At 40.5% G+C, this 21,310-nt stretch overlaps 1 protein-coding gene across 2 annotated transcripts in view; it reads right to left on the bottom strand.

Moving 5' to 3' along the window:
• The window catches only part of TBC1D9 (TBC1 domain family member 9), a 46,214-nt gene extending 25,564 nt beyond the window's left edge, over window positions 1–20,650 (bottom strand). For both annotated transcript variants that reach the window (XM_014878985.2, XM_088164140.1), the window contains exons 1-4: window positions 20,337–20,650; window positions 6,527–6,637; window positions 1,955–2,073; window positions 91–319 (exon numbers count right to left, since the gene is read on the bottom strand). In XM_014878985.2, coding sequence (XP_014734471.1) covers window positions 91–319; window positions 1,955–2,073; window positions 6,527–6,637; window positions 20,337–20,463 — 586 coding nt within the window. In that variant the 5' untranslated portion in view covers window positions 20,464–20,650. The remainder of the gene's footprint in view (window positions 1–90; window positions 320–1,954; window positions 2,074–6,526; window positions 6,638–20,336) is intronic.
• Between the last annotated feature and the right edge of the window lie 660 nt (window positions 20,651–21,310).

The raw sequence follows: 21,310 nt of genomic DNA, 5'->3' as shown, positions 1-21,310 counted from the left end.
CAGTGATTAGCACATGAAAAGTAACAAGCTACAGGAGATTTCCTAGCCATTTTTAGACGCACAAATTACCCCGTTCCACTGAAAACATACCTTCCCTGCCCATGAGAAAAGAGTAAAAGCAAAGGTGATTAATGCTCAGATACACCCAGCCCTGCCGGGGAACCTTCCCCTTCCAGTAACTGCAGGAGTAGTAGTTCACTAATTTTTCTTCTTCTGGCATCCCAAATAGCTTGTGAAATTTCACTATGGCTTCCTTGAATTTTTCGGTGTCGTCATCCTCTTTGATGCCATTGATTTTGTTGTACTCAGCAATGATGCCCTGGTAGGGAAGGAAAAAAGGACACATCACGTTAGTGGCCACGGGCTATCAGATATCCTAACTCCCACTGCTGTCCAGGCCACAGGCCACAACAGTTATTGCAAAACCAACGAAGTCTTTCTGTGGGCTCTTATTGTCCTGCTCACTCTTTGGCTTAAGTACTTAATTACTTTACTCTGATGAATAAAGGTTTTGACCTTACCCCCTACTGTGCCTATGTCAAAACCAACCACTTGCCAGTACCTTGTTTTAAATTAACCAGCCTAACTGAAATACTCTCGATAGCCCTGGGAAGCACCTATGATCTGTAGTATTTTCCTCTTCCTTCCTGGGGAGACACACATAGGATTTCACATGAAATTTTTCTAAAGGGAAGGAAAAAAGTAAAAGGGAGAAAAGGAACTGTTGTTCTTTAGAGAAAATATTAAATTACTTCTATGACCCCTCTAATTGGACCTTGGGCATAGAAGAAGAACAAAAAGGGAGGGCAAGAAGAAAAAAAGAAATCTTCAATTAGATTAACTAATAGAATGGAAAAAAAACTCCCACTTTCAGGTGCAGATGACCATCATGAAATTTGAAGAGGCAACAGGTGAAAAGATATTTCTTTATATTTATAAAGCCTATGGTTCCTTCTGTCCTATACTGAAACCTATCTGGTTTTGGCTTATTTTCCCAACCTTCTTTACAATCACCTCTATCGTCTTTTATATTAAAGTTATAACATTTTTGTCTTTTTTGTGACTTGCTGCCTTCAATTTGCTCCATATTTACATGAAGAGCAGCGTATATGACAGAGAACCATTGTTCACATTTAGTATTCATCCAACTCTAAGAAGTAACAATTTCCTTAAGGATGAAATTTCAAAACACAGATGTCTTCACGTGTAAGGTATTTCCATGACTATCTACAGCCCTCATACCTGATTCATTGGAAAAACACAAGCAACTGTGGGATCTGTAAGGGAGCTGACTTATTATATGAAATGTTAAAAGAGGATTGAGACAAAGCCAATACTTTGAACACACACCAGTGAAGAGTGTAATTTTGCTTACAATCTTTTAACAAAGTACTTATTTTTAGCTAATTCTTAGAACAAAAAGCGTACTTTTCTTCAGTATAGATATTATCTATCCTATAAGAAAAAGAAATTCTGAGAAAACCAACACTCCCACTTCCCACGAAGCAAACAAATCGATGAACCTGCAACCCTTAACACCTATATGAAGTGTAAATGCCAGTACTACAGGATTTAACTATGCAGAAGAGGGGGAGGAGACAGTATGAGTGCATTAAAAAAAAAAATCAAATTAAGCCTTGTAATGGAAAAACAGTTGCACAACTGTCAAAGTTTAAGACAGTCAACAGTGCAATTAACTTTAGAACTTACAATGCCTTAAGCCCTGCCTATATATTTATAAGGGTTTTTTAAAAAATCACCCTGCTGTAAGCTACGTGCACTATTCCCAGTTTCCCTGATTTTTACACACATGTTGCTACTTAGCATCTGGTATTCCTTCAAAAAGGCAGGGCAGCCTGGGGACTACCAGCTCTAGTTTGCTTCAAATTCACATCAGTTTTCCTTCCACAGTCATATTTATCATTAACAACATTCGTAGTAATTAATACACTACCTGTATTTTTCCTCTGACAAATGTATTTATGTCATTCTCATTTTCAAAGATTGAAAGAGTTTGCAACAAATTCTGTTCCAGCCATTCCCAGTGTTCAGTGATTTCCTTCCTTGAGCAACCTATATAAAAAAACCCAAACAAACAAAGCAAAAGTCACAAAATAAATAATTCACCAGTGTCAATGTCCCCTTAAACATAAACAAAAAACTCTAAGAAAACTTGCCAGTAAGTGGAGATGCAGTTATTCACTAGATGCTGTCCTTCTGGAAATTCCAAAATTTTCTCCCATTGTATTTAATTTAACAACTCCAATGAAGGCAACAAAATGCAACATTCTGTGCAACTTCCAGGGGAATGTCACAATTCTGGTTGTAGTACAGATACACAAATCATGTTGCAGAACAGCCTACACATGTAATCAATATTTCAGAACCACAAATGATCACCACTGCTGCTTCTCCTTAAAACTACTGGATACAACCAGACCTTTCTAGAACTCAGGAGGTGGTCTGAACACTATTTTATTTCTTGTTGGCTTTAACACTGCTGTAAAAAGCAATGATGAAATGCATGAGCTATGTATAAAAAACTACACTGTCATGAGAAAAACTGCTTAGCTCGTAAGAGCAGTGACAAGCACTGCAGACACACTATCATGATCAACTGTTTCTTAAAGCTGTCTCTGGTTTGTGGTTCATCAATTCTTTTTCATCACTTCATCTGAAACTGCTTTGGCTGATGATTCTCAACCAGTAACAATACATCTCTTTTTTTTTCCCCACTGCTTTTTGTCTCCATTATCTCACTGTTTACTCTCCCAGTCTCCCCTAAGCAGATCACGCAATCAGCCCAAAACCTACACCCCAGTTCTCAGCAATTCATCATCACAGGCTAGGTCTTTGTCTTTGCTTTGTTCACTCAGGACTGAAATACAAATTTGCTGCAAAGTTTTAAACTACAGGTTATTTTATCTCTGTTACTGGAAAGTTTTTGCCTATCTTAGCATATTAAAAATATTCATCATTTTCCCATTATTGGCCTCTTAGATAAATTAAGCAATAACTCTGACTCTCAGAGAAGGGGAAGAAACCCAATTTAACAGTTAAAACACTGCACTTCAACTTAGAAAGCCCTCAAGACTGGCAGGAAATAAAAATGAAAATAGCTACAACATAGCAACTTGCATTAAAATGCATATAACTACCATTACCACAAAAACCCTATAGCAGTCCTATACCTGAAAAACACACAAAGCCACTGTAAGAATGACTGATTTTATAGGTGGAGAAGGATCTAAAAAAGTTATTTGGGGAGGACACTGGCATGGGACACAACAAGGGTACTACAAGATTGAAAGGCTGATTGTGTACAACATCCTGCATTCCTAGACCACCAGTTGTTCTTGAAAAGTAAGTAAATAACAATTCTCCTGTATAATTCAATAGATAGAACTCTGTGACACCTTTAACCTAACACTGCATTGGAGAAAGGGCTGTTAACAAGACTTCACTCCAGAGTTGTAAGCTTCAGATTCACCAGCCAGAATCCTCATATGCCCTAGATCAGTAGAGTTAACATCCAAGAAAATTCACATCCAAATCGATCTAAATAGTAATTTTATAGCAGACAAACCCTCCTGGATGACTTTCACCCTCAAAATACTCTTGTACCAAGCAAGAACAAATGTCATAAGCAAATCATGAAACAATCACTTCAAGTGACTCTGTACAGCTACTTTCTGAAATGGAGATTATTTCTTTATTGAAGGCAGAGAAAAGACAAATTTCTGTAAAGATAAGAGATTACAAGTACCAAACAACCAGCAGTCTATCCTTAGAGAATAGGGAGGGACAATGCAGGACAAATCAGAGTTGCATAGCTAAATGCAGCCAAAGCCCTCAGAAACCTGTATAATTTTAACAACCCTTGATCAGTTCAGAAGGAATTGCTTTAGTTGCAAATTAATAAAATAACCACAGCACAGAGCCTTAGGGAACACTGGGCTGCTCAGCTTCAAGGTTACACAGATAAATTATTTGCTCACTAAAATTTTACCTCCCAGTAAGAGCCACACTATTCCCTCCCCTCAAGTGACAAGACTAAGCTAATGCAGTCTTTTAATTTAACCAAAACAACTAAGCCATCAACCAGGTATTAGGAGACTAAAAATTCAATACATAAAACTGAATCACAGATATATACACTAACTACATTAGCAATTCAATTAGGGGTAAGATGAATAATTGAAGAGCATGTTTATTAATACTAGTTCAAATGTAGACAGAGTACTGTACTTCTGCATAAAATCAGAAGAAAACCAAAATTCTCACAGTTCAGCAGCACCATAAATTTCTATATGTATGGTACATTTATTTATTCTGGGGCCATAACTCATAACTCTGCCTTCCATTTTATGCCCCTGCTTATCTTGAGGACACACTGTAGGTATAAAATTACAGTTATTATATATAGGTGTAATGCAAAAAAATCTAAAGAGAAGTTACATGGCCTATTTCCAAAGTCTTAAAAATCATTTCTGAATACATGCACAGTATAAGGGTCTTTGAAGAAACACTATTTTGTTGGGAGCTTTGTGATACACTATTTGAGAGGGTCTGCAAATAGTAAGAAAATTTGTGTCCTCAGATTCCCCCTTTCAAGTTTATGGGATGGAGGTGGTTACTAATTGCTGTGCACTGACCTCTGGATGAAAATAAATTAACATACAGGCAAGTACTTTCACCGTTCTTTCTCTTCTAAGATCCATGGAAGGCTGAACTACATGAATTACTTATGGTCACAGCAGAGTATATGACAGTAAAATGCACACTGTCAAATGCAGATTTGAAAACAACCTTCATAATACTGACAACCTTGTTAATATCTGGTTTTAATATTAGCTATCACTAAAGGAAAATTATGTTATATGAATTTTAAAATCTTCGGAGGGTTGGTACTAATGGGTGTAGAGGGAAAAAAGGTTGTTTGAACTGATGCCTTCTTTCAGGTCTGATACTATGAAAAATAGCAAGAAATACTCATGCTAATAAGAGCTATTAGCAAAACTTCCTGTTGGATTCAGAAGGTGACATAGCTTTGATACCACCTTTGCTAGACAAAGAAATCATATGCTCCCAAGAAGAGAGCCTGGTTTGAACTAAAATTATTAGATCTATAGCAAACCTTTGTCTGTTCTTCCTTCTCTTCCCTTCCCAAGAGGGCATTTGTCTGGAGGAAAAGTCATTCAAATAATCTAAATGTCAAACTTCATTGGGAGAATGGGCACTAATGAAGTGGCACAGTTAGTTGAGAGAAGAAGCCTACAGCATCATTAACCAGCATTTCTGAATGTCAGGCAACAGTGGGGGTGCTGGAGGTTACCAGGCCATTAAAGAAATGATAGGCATGTACTTCTCATTTGTTCTCTCTTCTCAATTCTCTTCCAAATTAACAGAGTTTTGGCTGTTGCCAAAAACTTTGCTGCCAGTGAAACTTTTGAGCTGGAAGAGCTGCACTGAAAAGTTTCCATTTGCTAAGACTGAAAAGCAATACTATCAAACCAATGATCTGACCTGACAAGCTTGGCCAATCAAAGCTAAATGACCTGAATCTTCTGCATTTAACTCCAGACACTACTTTCAGAGACAACAGACAAAACCAGAGGCTAACTCCTTTCTGTTTTATGCAGTACTGTTACCTGCAATAGGTACCTGACCACAGAAATAAGTATTTGGTGCAGGATCTGATACGTGCAAAAATCCTGTTTAATGTACAAAAATATCAATTCAATTGTTTTCACTACTATAACAACAAAAGGAGCAGTCTTGCTGCTAGATCTGCCTAAGTTGGAGCATGAAAGACCAAAACTCTTAAAAGTTGTTGCATCTATGCAAGAACATACACTTCTGTAGTAAACTTTAACCTAGCTACCATCTTGCTGAATTCTAAGTACATCACATTTAGAAAGACCACACACTGTCTGACATAAACATCCAAGGGGCAGGGCATCCCTGAGATCTAGATGGTATTTATCTTGGAGGAGACAGGAAATGTCTCACTGTTTGCCATTCAGTAGTCATGTGAGTGCTGGGGCTGCACTTTCTTCCTGGTTACCATTGCAAGGGAAGCCAGGTGCCCTGTCTGGGTAACTGGGTGCTATAATCCAAGCACTCCTCCCACCATCCTCTTCAGAGACACTTCATCACCCAGGAATGCTGCACTTTAGAAGAGCTGTAGGACTGAGCCCTGGAAGGAGGAATGGGTACTGCTGGGCTGGGAACACCTTTGGGAGAAGAAAAGTGGGAAATCACAAATGTTTTGTCCCTGCTCCATGGCCATTTCTGGTTTCATTCAGTCATTGTGCATAACACCCCCCCCCCCATGCTGGCATTCAAGGTCTGACTATCAGAAACTCTGGTGCCACTGAATTTTACCACTACAGCAGGTTTTCATCCTGACCCATTTATTTGTCCTGAGATGACTGTGCTCAGCAGGAAGGATGATCTCTTATTATGTTATGTGACACATAGCCAGGAAGAATTAAAATCCACATGTCAGTGTATTTGTCCTTACCACAGGCAATGGTCCAGTAGACCAAGGAGTCTGGTGCTTGGTAGAGGATTCGATAGGGTGCCACTCTGGCACTGGAGTCCAACACAACATCAAGAGTACCCACAAGGAGACCTATGGAAGAGGAAATTCTGATGAACACATTGTGATGGAAGAATCAAGATCCCACGGGAGAGGGCTCTGCTGCCTCATTCCATTTCACCCTCCACAGCAAATGCAGATCTACATATTCATCATCACACTTGTTGTCTCATGTTGTAAAGAGGAAGAGTGATTTAACAAGTAAACATCTTCAGCTTAAAGAAGATTTCAACTCTTTAATGCACATCAATGCTAGCATAAAGACAGGCAAATCAAAGCAAAGCAGAAGGTAGCTGGGTTATAAAATCATGTTTAAATTTTAGTTCTTTCCTGTGCTTCATATACTGCTGGAGCCCAGAGCAGTAGAAAACCTACCAACTACAAACCTTCCTCCAACACCAACGAGAAATCCCACACAGTACACCCTACAAGGGTTCAAAACTTGAATGTCAGCTAGGTAAAACTAAAGACTTCCAGCAAAAATATTCTGCTACTTAACAGTCTGATTATTTATGGTAGGAAGGATCAAAATGCCTTAAGAGTCAAGCTGTTTTTCAGATAGAAGGATACTGAGGAAAGACAAAGCCATACTGTTTTCCAGAAGTAGCTTTGAAAATTCTTTGCTACTGAGAGAGCCACCAAGAGTTGCATACCAAAAGCTACCAATAATTCCTAACCATATTTCCTACTTTTATAATAAACTACAAATAAAACAAAACTCTACCCCCTCAAACTCTTTGCAAGAAGGACCTATTTATTTTTAAACTACGCAAAAGTTTTCCCCTTTTTCATCTCCACAAAGAATTTTCATCTCCCCTGCAGAGATGTCAGATTTAAATTTTCGTGTCAAAGTTATCAGCTAATTGTTTTAATTGTTTGGAAAAAAAAATGAAATATATAAACAGCAAATGGATGAACTTTCAGAGATTTTTGGGTGAAAATTTTTGTAGAAATTAGGGGTTTTTTTTAAACAGCTGAAATAAACTGCATACATCAAAAACATTTGAAAACTCCTGTTAAGTTCTCTTCTCCTTTCAAGTCTCGTGTGTTCATCTTCTACTGTCATAGTTTTATTAGTTCCTCATTTTGCTCTGCTGTAACTGGTATACACAATTCTGCTTCCCTTGCTGTTCTTCTTCCAGATTTGTGCTATGCATCATAAAGATATAAAAGCAGAACCCTTTTTCCATCTCAGTAGATCCCTCAAATCTGAACTGAAACTGATATTAAGAAATACCCCACGTATCAGTGATTTTTTATTTTCCCCATTCTATCTCTTTTATTTATATTTATTTTATACAGATCTTCTCAGGTCAGATCGACTGTAATCTCTTTGTGCTCAATGAATTAACATGCACCACTTCTTAATCCAAGAATTCTGCAACACATGAGAAACAAGTCTGGGCACAACATCAAGTCATTAGTAAGGTGTGCTACAAAGTTATCTGACAATCATAGGATACAAACATGAAATATGAATGCAAAATATCCCAATGTACATTAGCCTTGCTAGCTTTAGTTGTCCCTCATCTCTCACACATTTTGATTACTGGTTTTACATTGACAAGCTGGCACTGAACAATTCTCCACCAGCCCTTCTAGATCCTTTCAAACTCAGGAGAATGAGGTGGTTAAAATGTACCTTTATTTTTTTTTTTCTCCATCTGAGCTTCACAAATGCAGGAAGGCCCTGGCCCAAAAAGCACATGTCACTTAACCAAGGGCAAAATCCTCAAACATGTAAAGCTGCCAGTACTGCTCAACTGGAGTGGGGAGCATCCAGACATTACACTCTGTTCATCATCTGGGCTTGCTGCAAATACAGCAGGAATCTTTTCTTTGTGCTTTTCAGTTTCACATGACTACTGACAGTAATAAATATGCAATAGGCATGATGCAATATCTAAATAAAGTTGTATGCTGGCCAAATGCAATCTTCTCTGAGATACAGAAACACTGTTCATTCTCTGTATTCATTAAAAATAAGCTTGTTTCTTTCCTCCTGCTGTATTGCCAAATTCATTGGCACGTGGGTGGTCCTCCCAATCAATTGTGCCCCTAGTTCTTGGAGCACTGTAAAAACTGGGATATGCAGGTAAGATCAGGAAGTCAGAATAAACCTACTGACTTGTACAGCAACATGAGCTTCAAAGGAAATTCCAATCCTACCTTCTTCTTCCCTGGATATGGTACACAGGAGAGAAACATCCCCCTTTGCCACTAAACACTGTAAGAGCAATGTATTTAAGAAATGTGGAGAGCATTATGAAAAAAAACATCAACAAAAGAGAGAAGCCAGCAGTAACTGAAACAATAGTTGGGAGGTAGGAAAGGAAAACAAAGAACACTTTTCAGTGATGCAGTAAGTAGGAGTTGGTCAGGGGCTTTTCAGTAAACAGGTTGATAAAACACCCATGTAGTGAGATTAAAGAAAGAAAATTGAAAGAATTCCAGAAGATCACAAGGAAATTTAAATCTGAGCTTCCCAAAATAATTGCAACTGACAGTTTATCAGTAACATTTTACTTGTATCATGCAATAGCTGTTTTGAGATATGATACATGTGATATTTTAAAAAAAGTGTGTGTTTTTATACCATGAAAACTCATGCAATCGTGCAGCTGAGCCTGCTTGCTCTCCTTCATGAACTGTTCCTTTTTGTGTTGTTAGGTCAGTAATGGTTGATTTGGGTTTGGGTATTTGTTGTTTGGTTGGGGTTTTTTTGCAATGCTGACATGTGATGAAACCAGAATGAAATCACAGCAGTTCATACTGATAATCTGAGGGTTTTCTACATGAAGTAGAAATGAAAATTAAAAAAAAAAATTAAGACAATTTTAATACTGTTCATTAGTTTATTTAATTCTTCATGTAGCAAGTACCTTTTCAGACATGATTAAGTAACTGAGTTTCTATAGAAACAGAACAGGCAACAAAGAATCATATTCCTTAGATTAGACTGGCCTTTGGGCAAGAGCCAGTGAATTACCCAGGCATCAAACCACACGACTATACCAACTGCAAATTGTTTCCCATTATTGCATCAGGTTTCTGACTGCATAATGAAGTAAGGGGAGAAATTTCCAATCTAAGAATACTAAATCTGCAAGCCCTTGTTGAAGTAATAGCTCTTCATGAGAGAAGGTTTAAAGCACATGGTATAATTTATAGGATTAGCATCTGGCTAGTTGATTGGAGCCCCAATCCTAAAGGCACTCAAGCATTGAGTAACCATTTATGTACAAACAATCCCATCACACACACGTGCCAAATTTCTAGAGCAACCATACCTATAACATGGGGCAGGAGGGGAAAAGAGAGGGATAATGTGTTATTTAAAAGGCATTTAATAAATTTTAATGAAGTCAGGTTCATCTTTTGTCAACTTGAATTCTAAAGTGAAGGTCCAGAAGATTGATCAGTATTGTCCTTTTTTTCTGTAAAACATAGGCATTAGCAGAGGAAAAATAATGATGTGTAATATCTGGAACCAGGGAATACAAAGCCAGAATTGGCTGAGAGCCTGGGCAATTGCTCTTGCATCTTGTTACTGGAAGGACATAGAATGCACTAGAGGGAATTACTGGAAAAGGTGTTCAGTTGCCCGATGCACTTTGTGCTGAAGGAAGAAATCACACTACATTTTACTTATCTGACCACATTCAGCAGCTCACATTTAGTCACAAGCTGGAGGGGGAGCCTATAACCCTTGCAGAAAGTACAGATTAGTAGCTTTTATTCATTAGTTAATTTATGATGCACTCTACTTGTATCTTTTCAACAGCAACCTATTTTCAACCTGGTTTTTTTGCTAGAAGGGATTATGACCACATGAAGTCTGACCTCCTCCATAACACAGACCCCCTTCACAAATTATTCCTATCTCACCAAAGGGTATTTTTCAGAAAGGTAGGTCATCTTGGTTTGAAAACTAAGCCAAGAGTTTCAGCCAGTTGAGATTCTTCCAAGCACCACTGCAGTCCTTGCTCCTTGGAGACCATTATTCCAGATGGCTTACAGTCCAGACTGATTACAAACTACCCATGAAATCAAGCCATGACCTGTAGAATCAACCTGGTACATTTCCAGCACACCTCAGAGTACACAGACTCGAACACCTGTCCTCAGTCACAATATCTGTGACTATTTGGATATCCATGGCATAAATTTTTGCTGCAGGAATATTTCTCTCTCTTTCTTTTCTTTCTTTTACCTTCAATAATAATTTGCAAGTGTCTTTGTAAAACATCAGTTGCTGGTGTTTTTCAAGGGAAAGCAAGTTTATGCACTGCACACATGAACAAACTCTTTATTAGTACAGGATTTTCTTATGATAAACACTAATCCTCTCCCACAGAAAGCCATGTTTTCCTTTAAAAACACGAAGACTGAGTAGTCTTTATCACCCTTCTACAGTCCCCCTCACAGCAGTATTATAATTGAGAGCTTTTGTGTTTTACCTGCTCAAAGTAAATTGGATTACATATTCAAGAGTGAGGATCTGGATTATCTATTACCTCTAGTGCACCTTATTAAGACACTCAAAAGCCAATGAATTGTAATAAATAACGACACTTCAAAGCTGAAGGATTACCAGCAGCCATGGCTTTGCTGCACAGCAAGCACCAAAAAGCTTGGGATGGAATCAGACAGTGATGCTGCCTAGTCATCCCTAGCCTCAGAGCAAAGGTGACATACCAGGGACCTGTGACACATCCATTCTACAGTGACACAGGCAACTTGTGTGACACCTCGCCTGGAGCTGAAGGAGGTCACCCTGCTGGTGCCACTGCCTGCTGTGTCCTCCCTCCCCCAGTCTGCCGGAGTGCAAACATATGTTACTCACATGGCTCCTGGGAAAAGAGCCCTGCCCTGTCTCATCCTCCTTCCAGCCTGACATGAATCCATACCTCAAAACACCTTCTGTTAGAAGGCTTTTATCTAAAAATGTCTAAACAAAGAGCACTCATATATTTAGCACACGGAGTAAATACAAAATAATACCCTGCAAAAGAGCTGAGATATAATACAGGTCAGACTGTGACTCTCGGAGTCAAGCTCATGAGCTATTCACTCGGTCTCATGGATGTCAGCAGCCTATTTGTGCAGGAGCTCAACACCACAGCTAGGAAAACCTGGAATGTCACATGTGTCACAAGTAAGAACTTTTCAAAACAGGCACTGTGACATTCCTACACTGAATCAAAACCATACTTCTTTAAAAGTTCTCAGTATTTAAAGCACACTAACGACTCCTCTTTCCACTAAAGAAAGATGGACACATAATGAGCTCTGGTCATAAACCTGAAACACCCACAGCATCTATTTAGATTGTAGATGCCAGCTGATTTTCAAGAAAGCTTCAACCGATTTCAGTCATATTCACACCCTGAGCATTCAGTTTCATATTGATTTAATGGACAATGAATAAACTCTTCCTAAAGTTTAAGTGCTGCTTCCTGAGCTGTAAAAACAGTAACTCCTAACAACACATAGCTAAAGCATAGAGCACAAGGTATTGTTTTTCATAGTCACAGAATGAATCCTCACTCCTCCATTCTTTCTCAAGGCAGTTTATGTGATTAGCTCTCATTTGTTATTACAGGATGAGATCGTCCCATTACTTGTCTGTCAAAACTCAACCTAGAGCAACAGCCTGAACTCCACAGGTAATACTACAGACAAATCCTTTTTAAAAGGGAGGCTCAATTGTACTTGATTTAATTTCACAGGAGAGCCTATATAAATTGAAAATATTACACACCACACAAAAATAATTGAGTGTTAAACTTCCAATACTGGCATAATACCCACAAAAGTAAGAATATAACCTCTTCATTGTGAACACTGCCCTTAAAACTTTATGGAGGGCTACACTTCTTAAATAGGTGTTCATTCACATGAAGGTAAAATGATCTCTAAAGACTTAATTCCTAAATGTTTTCCCATGTGGCTTATATGGGCATCTAATGTGGTATCAAGAAAACCAAATTCTTCCTCTGAACCTATAACAATTAATATTGTTTAATTAACTAAGAAACTGATAATTTTATCTATTTCTTGAATAGATATATTTCTTAAATAATTAAGAAATTAGAATTTGTTAAGTTTCCCCCAATGTCTGCCTTTACTTCTCTCTCTTCCTACCAACACAGTTCTACAGGCCACTGATTTGTCCAGCCACCCTTCCATTTTCACAGGAGTTTTCAAACATGTTCAGCGAAACTGACTTTGAGGAAGAATTTTCACTCTACTGATATTTAGCAAGAAAAGCAGCAAAACCAGTACTTAATTTCTCTGACTTCAGGCTGATGAACACAAGTGAGAGAAGACTGAAAAACTAACCACTAATATTTAAAGAAAAAGCTTGGGAAGGGTCAATGTGGTATCTGGCTTGATTACCACGGGATAAAGAGCAGTAAACAAAGCTTTCATCCACCCTTCAAGTTTAACAATTGTGATTGAATCCGATTATCTTCCAAATATGCTAATTTAAAGGGATTATCTGTACTTGTTAAGGTGTCCAAACAACTCATGACCATCCCTGTAAAAAAAAAATCTATATCTTAACTTGAACCTAAATCTGGTTGGGTTTAGGCTTTCAGCTTTTACAACTTTTTGTAACTTCTGCTAAGCTGAAGCTCACAGAAAGAGATGAGCACTGACAGGACATGCCACAGTTACAATTATGTGAAGGCTTACCACACAGAAAACTGATATTTAGACAAAACCCCAAACAACTTATCTCACACTACTGAAAAAAATAAATTTTATACTACATATCAAGCACACCAGACTATATTAAGTTATGGAGAAACAGTGAGAAAAATGAAAAATAGATGAAGTAATCAAATGCCTTCTGGGTGCGATAGAAACAATTATTCATAATTTTGTAAAAAACACTCAGGAAAAGCATTAACAAGTATCACAGACCCAAACAGCAGGGAAGTCACTGAACTTCACTCACAGCTAATTATTTTTAAGTATGCCATTATGTCAGAATAGCATAAACAAATTTAATAGATTTCATCCAACAAGAAATTTTAAATATGTATCTGCACCAACATAAGATTCAGATAAACTATGAAAGATGAAAGAACAATCAAGTAAGTATGAGCAATTTAAGAAAAAAAAACAAAACCACCAACAAAACAGAAAAAACCCTCCAAACATCACCACTGCTAACCTAAGAAAAATTACTGTAAACTGAATCTAGTCAATGAAGATGAATGATTGAAGACTGAAGTGGGCAGAGTAAACTCAGCTTGAACTCAGAAGGAACAGTCCTGAAGCATGTTGAAATACAAACTAAATCTGAAAAGAAGCAATAGCTTCAGAAAAAGAGAATTTTGAATTCTCATCGTTTTAACTGAACACCTGCAGATAGATCAGATTTCAATAATCTATCTGAAGAGGCACTTTACCAGGGAAATGAACAATGCTGAACAGAAGATCCCAATAACTCTGGCTGATAAAAATACTGGACAAAGCAGAGGGGAAGAACAAGACAGGCTAAGAGGAAAGAACAGTAAAATCCAAAACATTAAAAATGCACTAGCTGAAACCAAGATTACTGCTGTGGTAGAAACTCAAACACTCCTATCTGGAAACTTCAGGAAAAACATAATCACAAATTCAGCATAGGAAACACAACCTTTCCTTTGGAAAGAAAACAAATTGAAAGATTTGGAAGAAGTCCTCTAGAACCTAAGATCACTTAAGCACCAGATTTAAAGTCAAAAACCAAATGTAATTTCTGCACATCAATATTGATTAGACAACAGAAATATGATTAGTGGTCAACGAGATAAAGACTTGAGTCAAACGCTCACAGCTCTTTGTACACATTGTATCATTATACTTTAGCAAAAGCAATGGCAGAGACAACTCCTGTCTGCCACAGGAAAAGCCATATGAAGTGTGATACTGTGAAGGATAAAAACAAGCAGACTCTGCCTACACCAAATATTTACAAGAAGAAATACCGTATGAGAATACACGTGCTCAAATTAAGTTCCAAAGACATCTGAATATATGCTAGCATACTTCAATGAACCTTCTTGAGATCTGCAGGAATCTAATTGAAACTATCAATGGCACAAATCTCTGTGAAATATGACATATTCTTACAAGGATGCATACTTGGACAGTGGAGTGATGAAAATATGGAAACTGATGTGAAGAACTGCTACTTCTTCTACACCTTTCAGTGTGGGAACAAAGAACAATAACAAAAACCCTGTAAGCAATACAAGCCCTGTTCTAATGCAGAAAATTAGTACCTAGGCCTAGACACTGATTGCTTACTGTCTTGTGATCCTGTGCAACATTTCCAGCAGGGTTTCCTACAGAGATCTCAGGAGAACCAGCAGGCCACTCTGGAATTCCACGTGTCAAATAGTAATATTATTTCAAAGGCAAAAGTGGCAAAAGGCAGCTCAGCAGCCTGGATGGGCCACCTTACTCAGTGTAGGAGACAAAGTATCATTCAAGCAAAGTCTTTGACCAAGGAATATTAGAGGAGAAGGCAAAGCTACACCCACCAACATCTCAGGCACTGTGTCTCTAAAGCCAACAGTGTCCTGCTGCAAGAGCTGGAGATGGAGAGAAGCACTAGGCAGGAAGTGAGGGACTGGGAAAAGCATCTGGGAATTCAACAGAAAGACTGTGAGTCAGTCTGGGGAACCAAACACCAATTCAGCCCTAGACATCTGCATGCTCCTTGAAGTGGGAATGCACTGGTGTGGAGAAATAAACAAACCCACAGCAGATCCTAAGGAGCAGCTCAGAGCATCAGATTTGGTGTACTGACACATGAAAGCAGAGCAGAAGAGACCAGCTACAACTGTGTGTGCCAAAACAATCATGGAAAGCTGATGGATAGATAGGCTGCCCACTCCTATCCATTATGCTAATTGCATCCATTTTGATAAACACTGTATTTCAGGTATCAGAAAGCACACCCTTTCTACTCAAGTGTGACGTGCAAAATCCCAGGTACTTGAGTCAAGAAGGGCAGAAAGTGTCAAGTTTGTTAAAACATGGACCACACTTGGTCCAGGCAGATGACCAACTGGCCAAAAGCTTTTCTAAATCTTAAGCATAAACAGGTTTTCAAGCAATCTCTTCCTCAACCCTCTGAGCTGACAGGCTGTGAGCAAGACAGAATCTTAGCTCCAAATGTGAAATACTAATTGTGTTGTCCAGCAAGACTGCAGGAAAGCCTTTCAAGTCAGAACACTGTCACAGTATTAAAAATTATATTAGATCTGACCCTGATATGCCATATCAGCCAGCCGAGCTCAGAACATCTCCTTTTTGCCTTTCCAGTGTGGAAATTAAATGACAACTCCTTTTGTAAAAGTATTTGGGGAGAAGTAGTATTTCATCAGATCCTTTTATCACCAGAAGTCAGCAAATTTCCATCTGCTCTCTTCTGCTAAAACATTTGAATCATTCTTGGCAACCTCGCATGGACTTACAACTCCTACTGCATCTCTCACACAGGCACTGTCCCAGCTGTAAGTATATATACCCTAATTACAAAATAATTCACTTCTAAAAACAGTTCTTGCTAAGAACAATTTATTTCCCTTGGGATTCTGAGATCTCACAGTAACATTTTAAACAAAGCCGCTTAGAATTTCACCTCTACTTCACACACACGAATGTACACAGGCAAAAGGAGCACAGTAGGCACCAGTTAATTGTACCACAGCCTCAGTCTCTCTTCCTGTGAGCTCCAAGGAAATACATTGCTCTGCCCTCCATTACCAGGTACAATAATTCCTTCCTATCCTTACTATAATGTCTTGGAGCAGAAGAGTTTGGCAAACATTATCACAGTATAGCAGAAAGCAGTTAAGAGACATTTTTAAACCAATTTGTTGCATCTGAATGCAAGATACACTTAATAACATGAGCGTTTTAGTTGCTTATAAAATTTATGACATGTTCAAGATCTTTACATCCATAAAAGTAATGCTATCATACAGGGCACAGTGCCCAAATGATGCTAGAGAGCTGGGTTCATGTTCTGTCCAAATGCCTCTGCTACAGCTGATGCAGGCTGCTGTGTAAATAAATACACCACATTCCTCTGGAGAAGGAATTTATTTCATACAGGCCAAACTACCAGGGAAACAAGAAGAAAGTGAGGAAAGAAAATACTTTTTTCCCTGTTGGTGAACAAAAGGAAGATGAAACACTTGACCAAGGGTCACACAGAAGGGAAATATGGGCATGGCATTATGTGCAAGGCATGAAACAATTTAATTACAGAGAAAGCTCATCAACCATCAAATACTTTTAAAGCAGAAAAGCACATTTTTTGGTCTTGTCCTGGAAGATTAATGCAGTGATGCAAGATAATGTGAGTTTGCAGAACAGCTATGAAAATCCAATTTAAAATCCAATTTACAATCTTTCCTATTTTCTTCTTGGTAAAAAAGAAAATAAAACCCAAACAACCCTTCAATTAAGGCATGCTTTCAAAGAAAAGTCCCACTAATGTGACTAGTAATGACATCGACACAATAATTTAGATGTGTCCAGACCCTAATTCAGTATTAAAATAGATCCATACTGCTTATTAGAATAGCTGTATCTCTGAAGTGAACTACTGATCTAAACCACCTTGTTAGCAGAGATTACTTCTGTGGACTTGCTAATCAGCACTGCCCTAACACATTAAAAGATCATCATCTTTCTCCTAACTTGTTACAATATAATACAGAGCAGAAAATGTCTCCAATGCCCAAACAAGTATTTAAATTAGAGTTTCTCTGTTCAACTGCTACATAATCCAAAACCAAGAGGAGAGAACCAGTGCAGAAAGGGTGGATTTTTCACCCCTTCCCCCAAAGTAACTGATACTTCTTCTTCTGCAAAGGAGAACAGATACCCCGAGTACTGCTCTTCTGCTCCAACACAAAGCCAACACAACAAGAAGTACTTTCACCCACCCCCACGGCTACATAAGATACCTGGCTTTAGACTGAGACATGCCAAAAGAAGTTTGCCACGATCACAGAGGCAGAGAAGGGCACTACACTTAACCCTGATCAGTTTGCTGATGAGTTTCACGACAAACCTAGACTGGAGGGCAATGCCAGAGAATCAATGCTTCTCATTGTCCAGCCACTGCTGAAGTTACATGGTGAAGCCATCTAATGCCATCGTACCCACAGTCCCATCTATCTGAAAGTCAATTCTCATTCTACATTTCAAGACAAATGACTTCAAGAATCAATAACGAGGGAGTATAAGTCAGCAAAAGTTACATCACAAAAAGGAGAAAAAAAAGAGGACAGCTGTATTTACATCCTCTCTTGCAAATATGAATTGAGATCATCCCTAGCACAGTTTAAAATCTTGTATACAATATTTCTAGTCAGCTTCAAGGACACAGACATATAAGTTGGTTTCCCACCAGGCCAAATTTTATACCGTATTTATGGGTGGCTAACTTCTTCGATTATATATTAACAAATTTCAGCATTATGTCACTACAGAAAGGGTAATTAAGGAGAAAAAAACCCCAACCCACCACACCAAAAGTTCTTTTTTCCCCTGTTTACTTTTGACCAGGTAACCTCCACCTTTGTCACAAGATCAGTATCAGACCTAGAGAGCTTCCAAAGGGTCATCCTAAATGCTATAATTACTACAAATTATGTATCCTGCTCACCATGACAGCCGATTTATTCTTTAACTCAGGATCAGCTAGATCCCTCAATATCTTGCTTTTAACCAGTCTTTCCTACCAAGAACAATCCAGTGGCTTTCTCCACCTTCCTTTACCCTCAACTGGCAGACCACAGCTGCAATACAAACCAGTAGAAAATTCCAGTATTTCCATGAAAAAAAAAATAAACCTAAGTTCCACTTTTTACTGTGCCTGCCACTTTGGGAGTGGCTTAGAGATTACATCCATCCCTCCCCTCCCTTCCTCTCCCACCTTTTGTCGACCACTGAGTCATAAACCCTTGCCATTTTAGCACATGGTCTGATAAGTTCCCTTACATTCATTTAAATACTTCCAACTCTAATAAATTAGTTAGTTACAGGGGTTTGATTAATTCTTGTTTTGACAACACACTGGAAAAAGCAACAACTTTTTACCTTTTCTGTACAAACAAACAAACCCCTTGGAAACTGACTTGTTGCTACTACCTCAATGCCACAGCAGCTGCAATTCCAGGCAAAACACAGGCACTAGTAAGAGCTACACGGAAAGCACATTTCAAAATATGTGGAGAATTTCACCTTCTAAATAATACTCACTAGACAGACTTCATCCACATACTAAAATAATGGATACAGAGCACAAATATTTAAATTCCAAAAGGCAGGGGGGTAATGCAGACACAAAGAACTATTTCTCTATTCTGAACTTTTACCAAATGCTGCAGGCTTATCTGGCCTCCACCAAAAAAAAGGAAGAACACATTTTATGAATCCTACTTCCATTCAGGGACAAAATCTTCCAAAAGTGTTTTCTCCATCTGCAAAGTAGTATGGTGATACCAATCAAACATATACAACTGCGAGAAGACTTAGGTATGCATGCACTGTGCAAACAGGCTGAAGAACAGAACCCTAAACTCTCAACCTGCTTCCCCAATAACTGAGAAAGGACTGGAAACTGATGGCTATCTCAAACTACCTCTAATTCAAAGATAACAAAGCCAGAAAGGTAGAAGAATTACTTGTCAGACCTTGAGAGGCCAAGGGGTAATCCATTAAAGGACAGCCTAAGAAGAATTTTTCAGTAAGCAGAGCAGGGGTGAACTTTTAAGGCAAAACACGTTTTTTAAGGATTTGTCAATCCTGTCCACGCTTCAAAAGATTATTTAAAAATTTTAGAAAATCTACAGCCAATGTGGTGTGGCTGCTGGTCACTTCCCACACAAGAATGAGGTAGTTTATCAACACACAACACTGACTGAACATCTCAGCAGTCTATAAGAAAACACACTTCACAGCAGTGCCTTAGTTTAGATTATGAACTGTTTACAAGTCCATAGAGCATTGAAGGGCTGAAGAAACACTTAATCTCACAGTAAACACGTACAGGACCTTGAACCAAACACAGATGCAGTCCATATGCTTATTTTGCTCAGCCTGAAGTACTAATTGTCATGGAAAGAAGAAAGCACAGGTTTCAGGAGAACCAGCTGGATTGTTCTGTACTAATTCAAGAAGCACCAGTGGAAACATCGTTGGGTTCTGTATCTCCAATCCCATATAAATACATATCCGTTGCCTAAGAAAGTGTGGAAGACCGCGACGAATGTATACGCACAGTATCATTAAGACCTAGATGAGAATGACCCAAACCTCTATAAAAGCGTCTCCAGCTGCCAGCAATCGGAAACAAAGCATTCAGGGAAAATACTTCACAAGGACATAGGGAGAATACGGAGATGCCGAAGCAAATCCGTTCTCTCCGTAAACCTCTGAATCACAACATTGTCCTTTTTTTTTTTTTTTTTTTTTTTTTTTTAGGAACGCGTGCTGACGCGAATTTTCAGCAAGAAAATCCTCCCAAGAACCTGGAGCAAGTCACACCCTGATGGTGCGGAGCCATCGGTCACCGCTGGCCTCCCTCCCTCCTTCCCTCCTGCGCGGAAACCCGCGTGGGAACCGCGGCGCATCCCACGCTCGGGATGGCACCGGGGAGCGGCCCCGGAGGGACCCCGGGAGCCGCCCCGGCCCCGGCCCCGATTACCTGCCAGCCCCCCGCCGCCGCCATCGCCGCCGTGCCCCTTCCTCCTCTGCAGGATGAAATAGGGGTTGGCCCGCTCCGTCACCCACAGCGCGTTGGCCAGCAGCACCTCCTCGGGGTTCACCCACATGCTCCCGGCGCGGACAGCAGCAGGCCCGGCGGGCTGAGGGGTGCCTCAGGCGCGCTCCGCTCGCATCGCCCGCCACCATGCCCGGCCGGCGCGGCCCCGCGGGCAGCGGCGGGCAGCGGGCGGAGGCAGCAGCCGCATGGCCCCCGCCGCCTACCCGCGCTCCGCCGGGCGCCCAGCGGCGGCTGCTGCGGCCCGGGGCGGCGGCAGCTCCCGCCGCAGCGGTGACATCAACGCCGGCCCGGCCCGGCCCCTCCGCGCTGCCGCTCGCACAAAGCCCGCGGGACGGCCGCGCGCCCGCGCCGTGCGCGCCGCCGGTCGCTCCTCCCGCCCCGCCGGGAGCGCGCCGCGCGCGGCTCCGCACCTGAGCGCGGGCACGCCCGCGGCGGGGCCGCGCCCGGCAGCGCTCCGCAGGGACACTGCGGACACAGAGCCACGGACGCGGAGCCGCCCTGCCCGGGAGCACTCGGGGTGCTGGAGCCGAGCCGGCAACGCGCGCTCGCACCCCAGAGAGACAAACGTGTCCTGGGCTGCACCCAGAGCACCGCGGGCAGCAGGGGAGAGAGGGGATGCTGCCCCTCTGCATCCAGAGCACCGCGGGCAGCAGGGGAGAGAGGGGATGCTGCCCCTCTGCATCCAGAACACCGCGGGGAGCAGGGGAGAGAGGGGATGCTGCCCCTCTGCATCCAGAGCACCGCGGGGAGCAGATGAAGGAGGGGATGCTGCTCCTCTGCCCTGCATCCAGAGCACCGCGGGCAGCAGATGAAGGAGGGGATGCTGCCCCTCTGCCCTGCATCCAGAGCACGGCGGGCAGCAGATGAAGGAGAGGATGCTGCCCCTCTGCTCTGGC

This window comes from Sturnus vulgaris, chromosome 4 (genome assembly GCF_052056855.1).
Source record: "Sturnus vulgaris isolate bStuVul1 chromosome 4, bStuVul1.hap1, whole genome shotgun sequence".
NCBI lineage: Eukaryota > Metazoa > Chordata > Aves > Passeriformes > Sturnidae > Sturnus > Sturnus vulgaris.
Note: the sequence above shows the minus strand (reverse complement) of the source record. Positions and strands in the feature narration are given on the sequence as shown.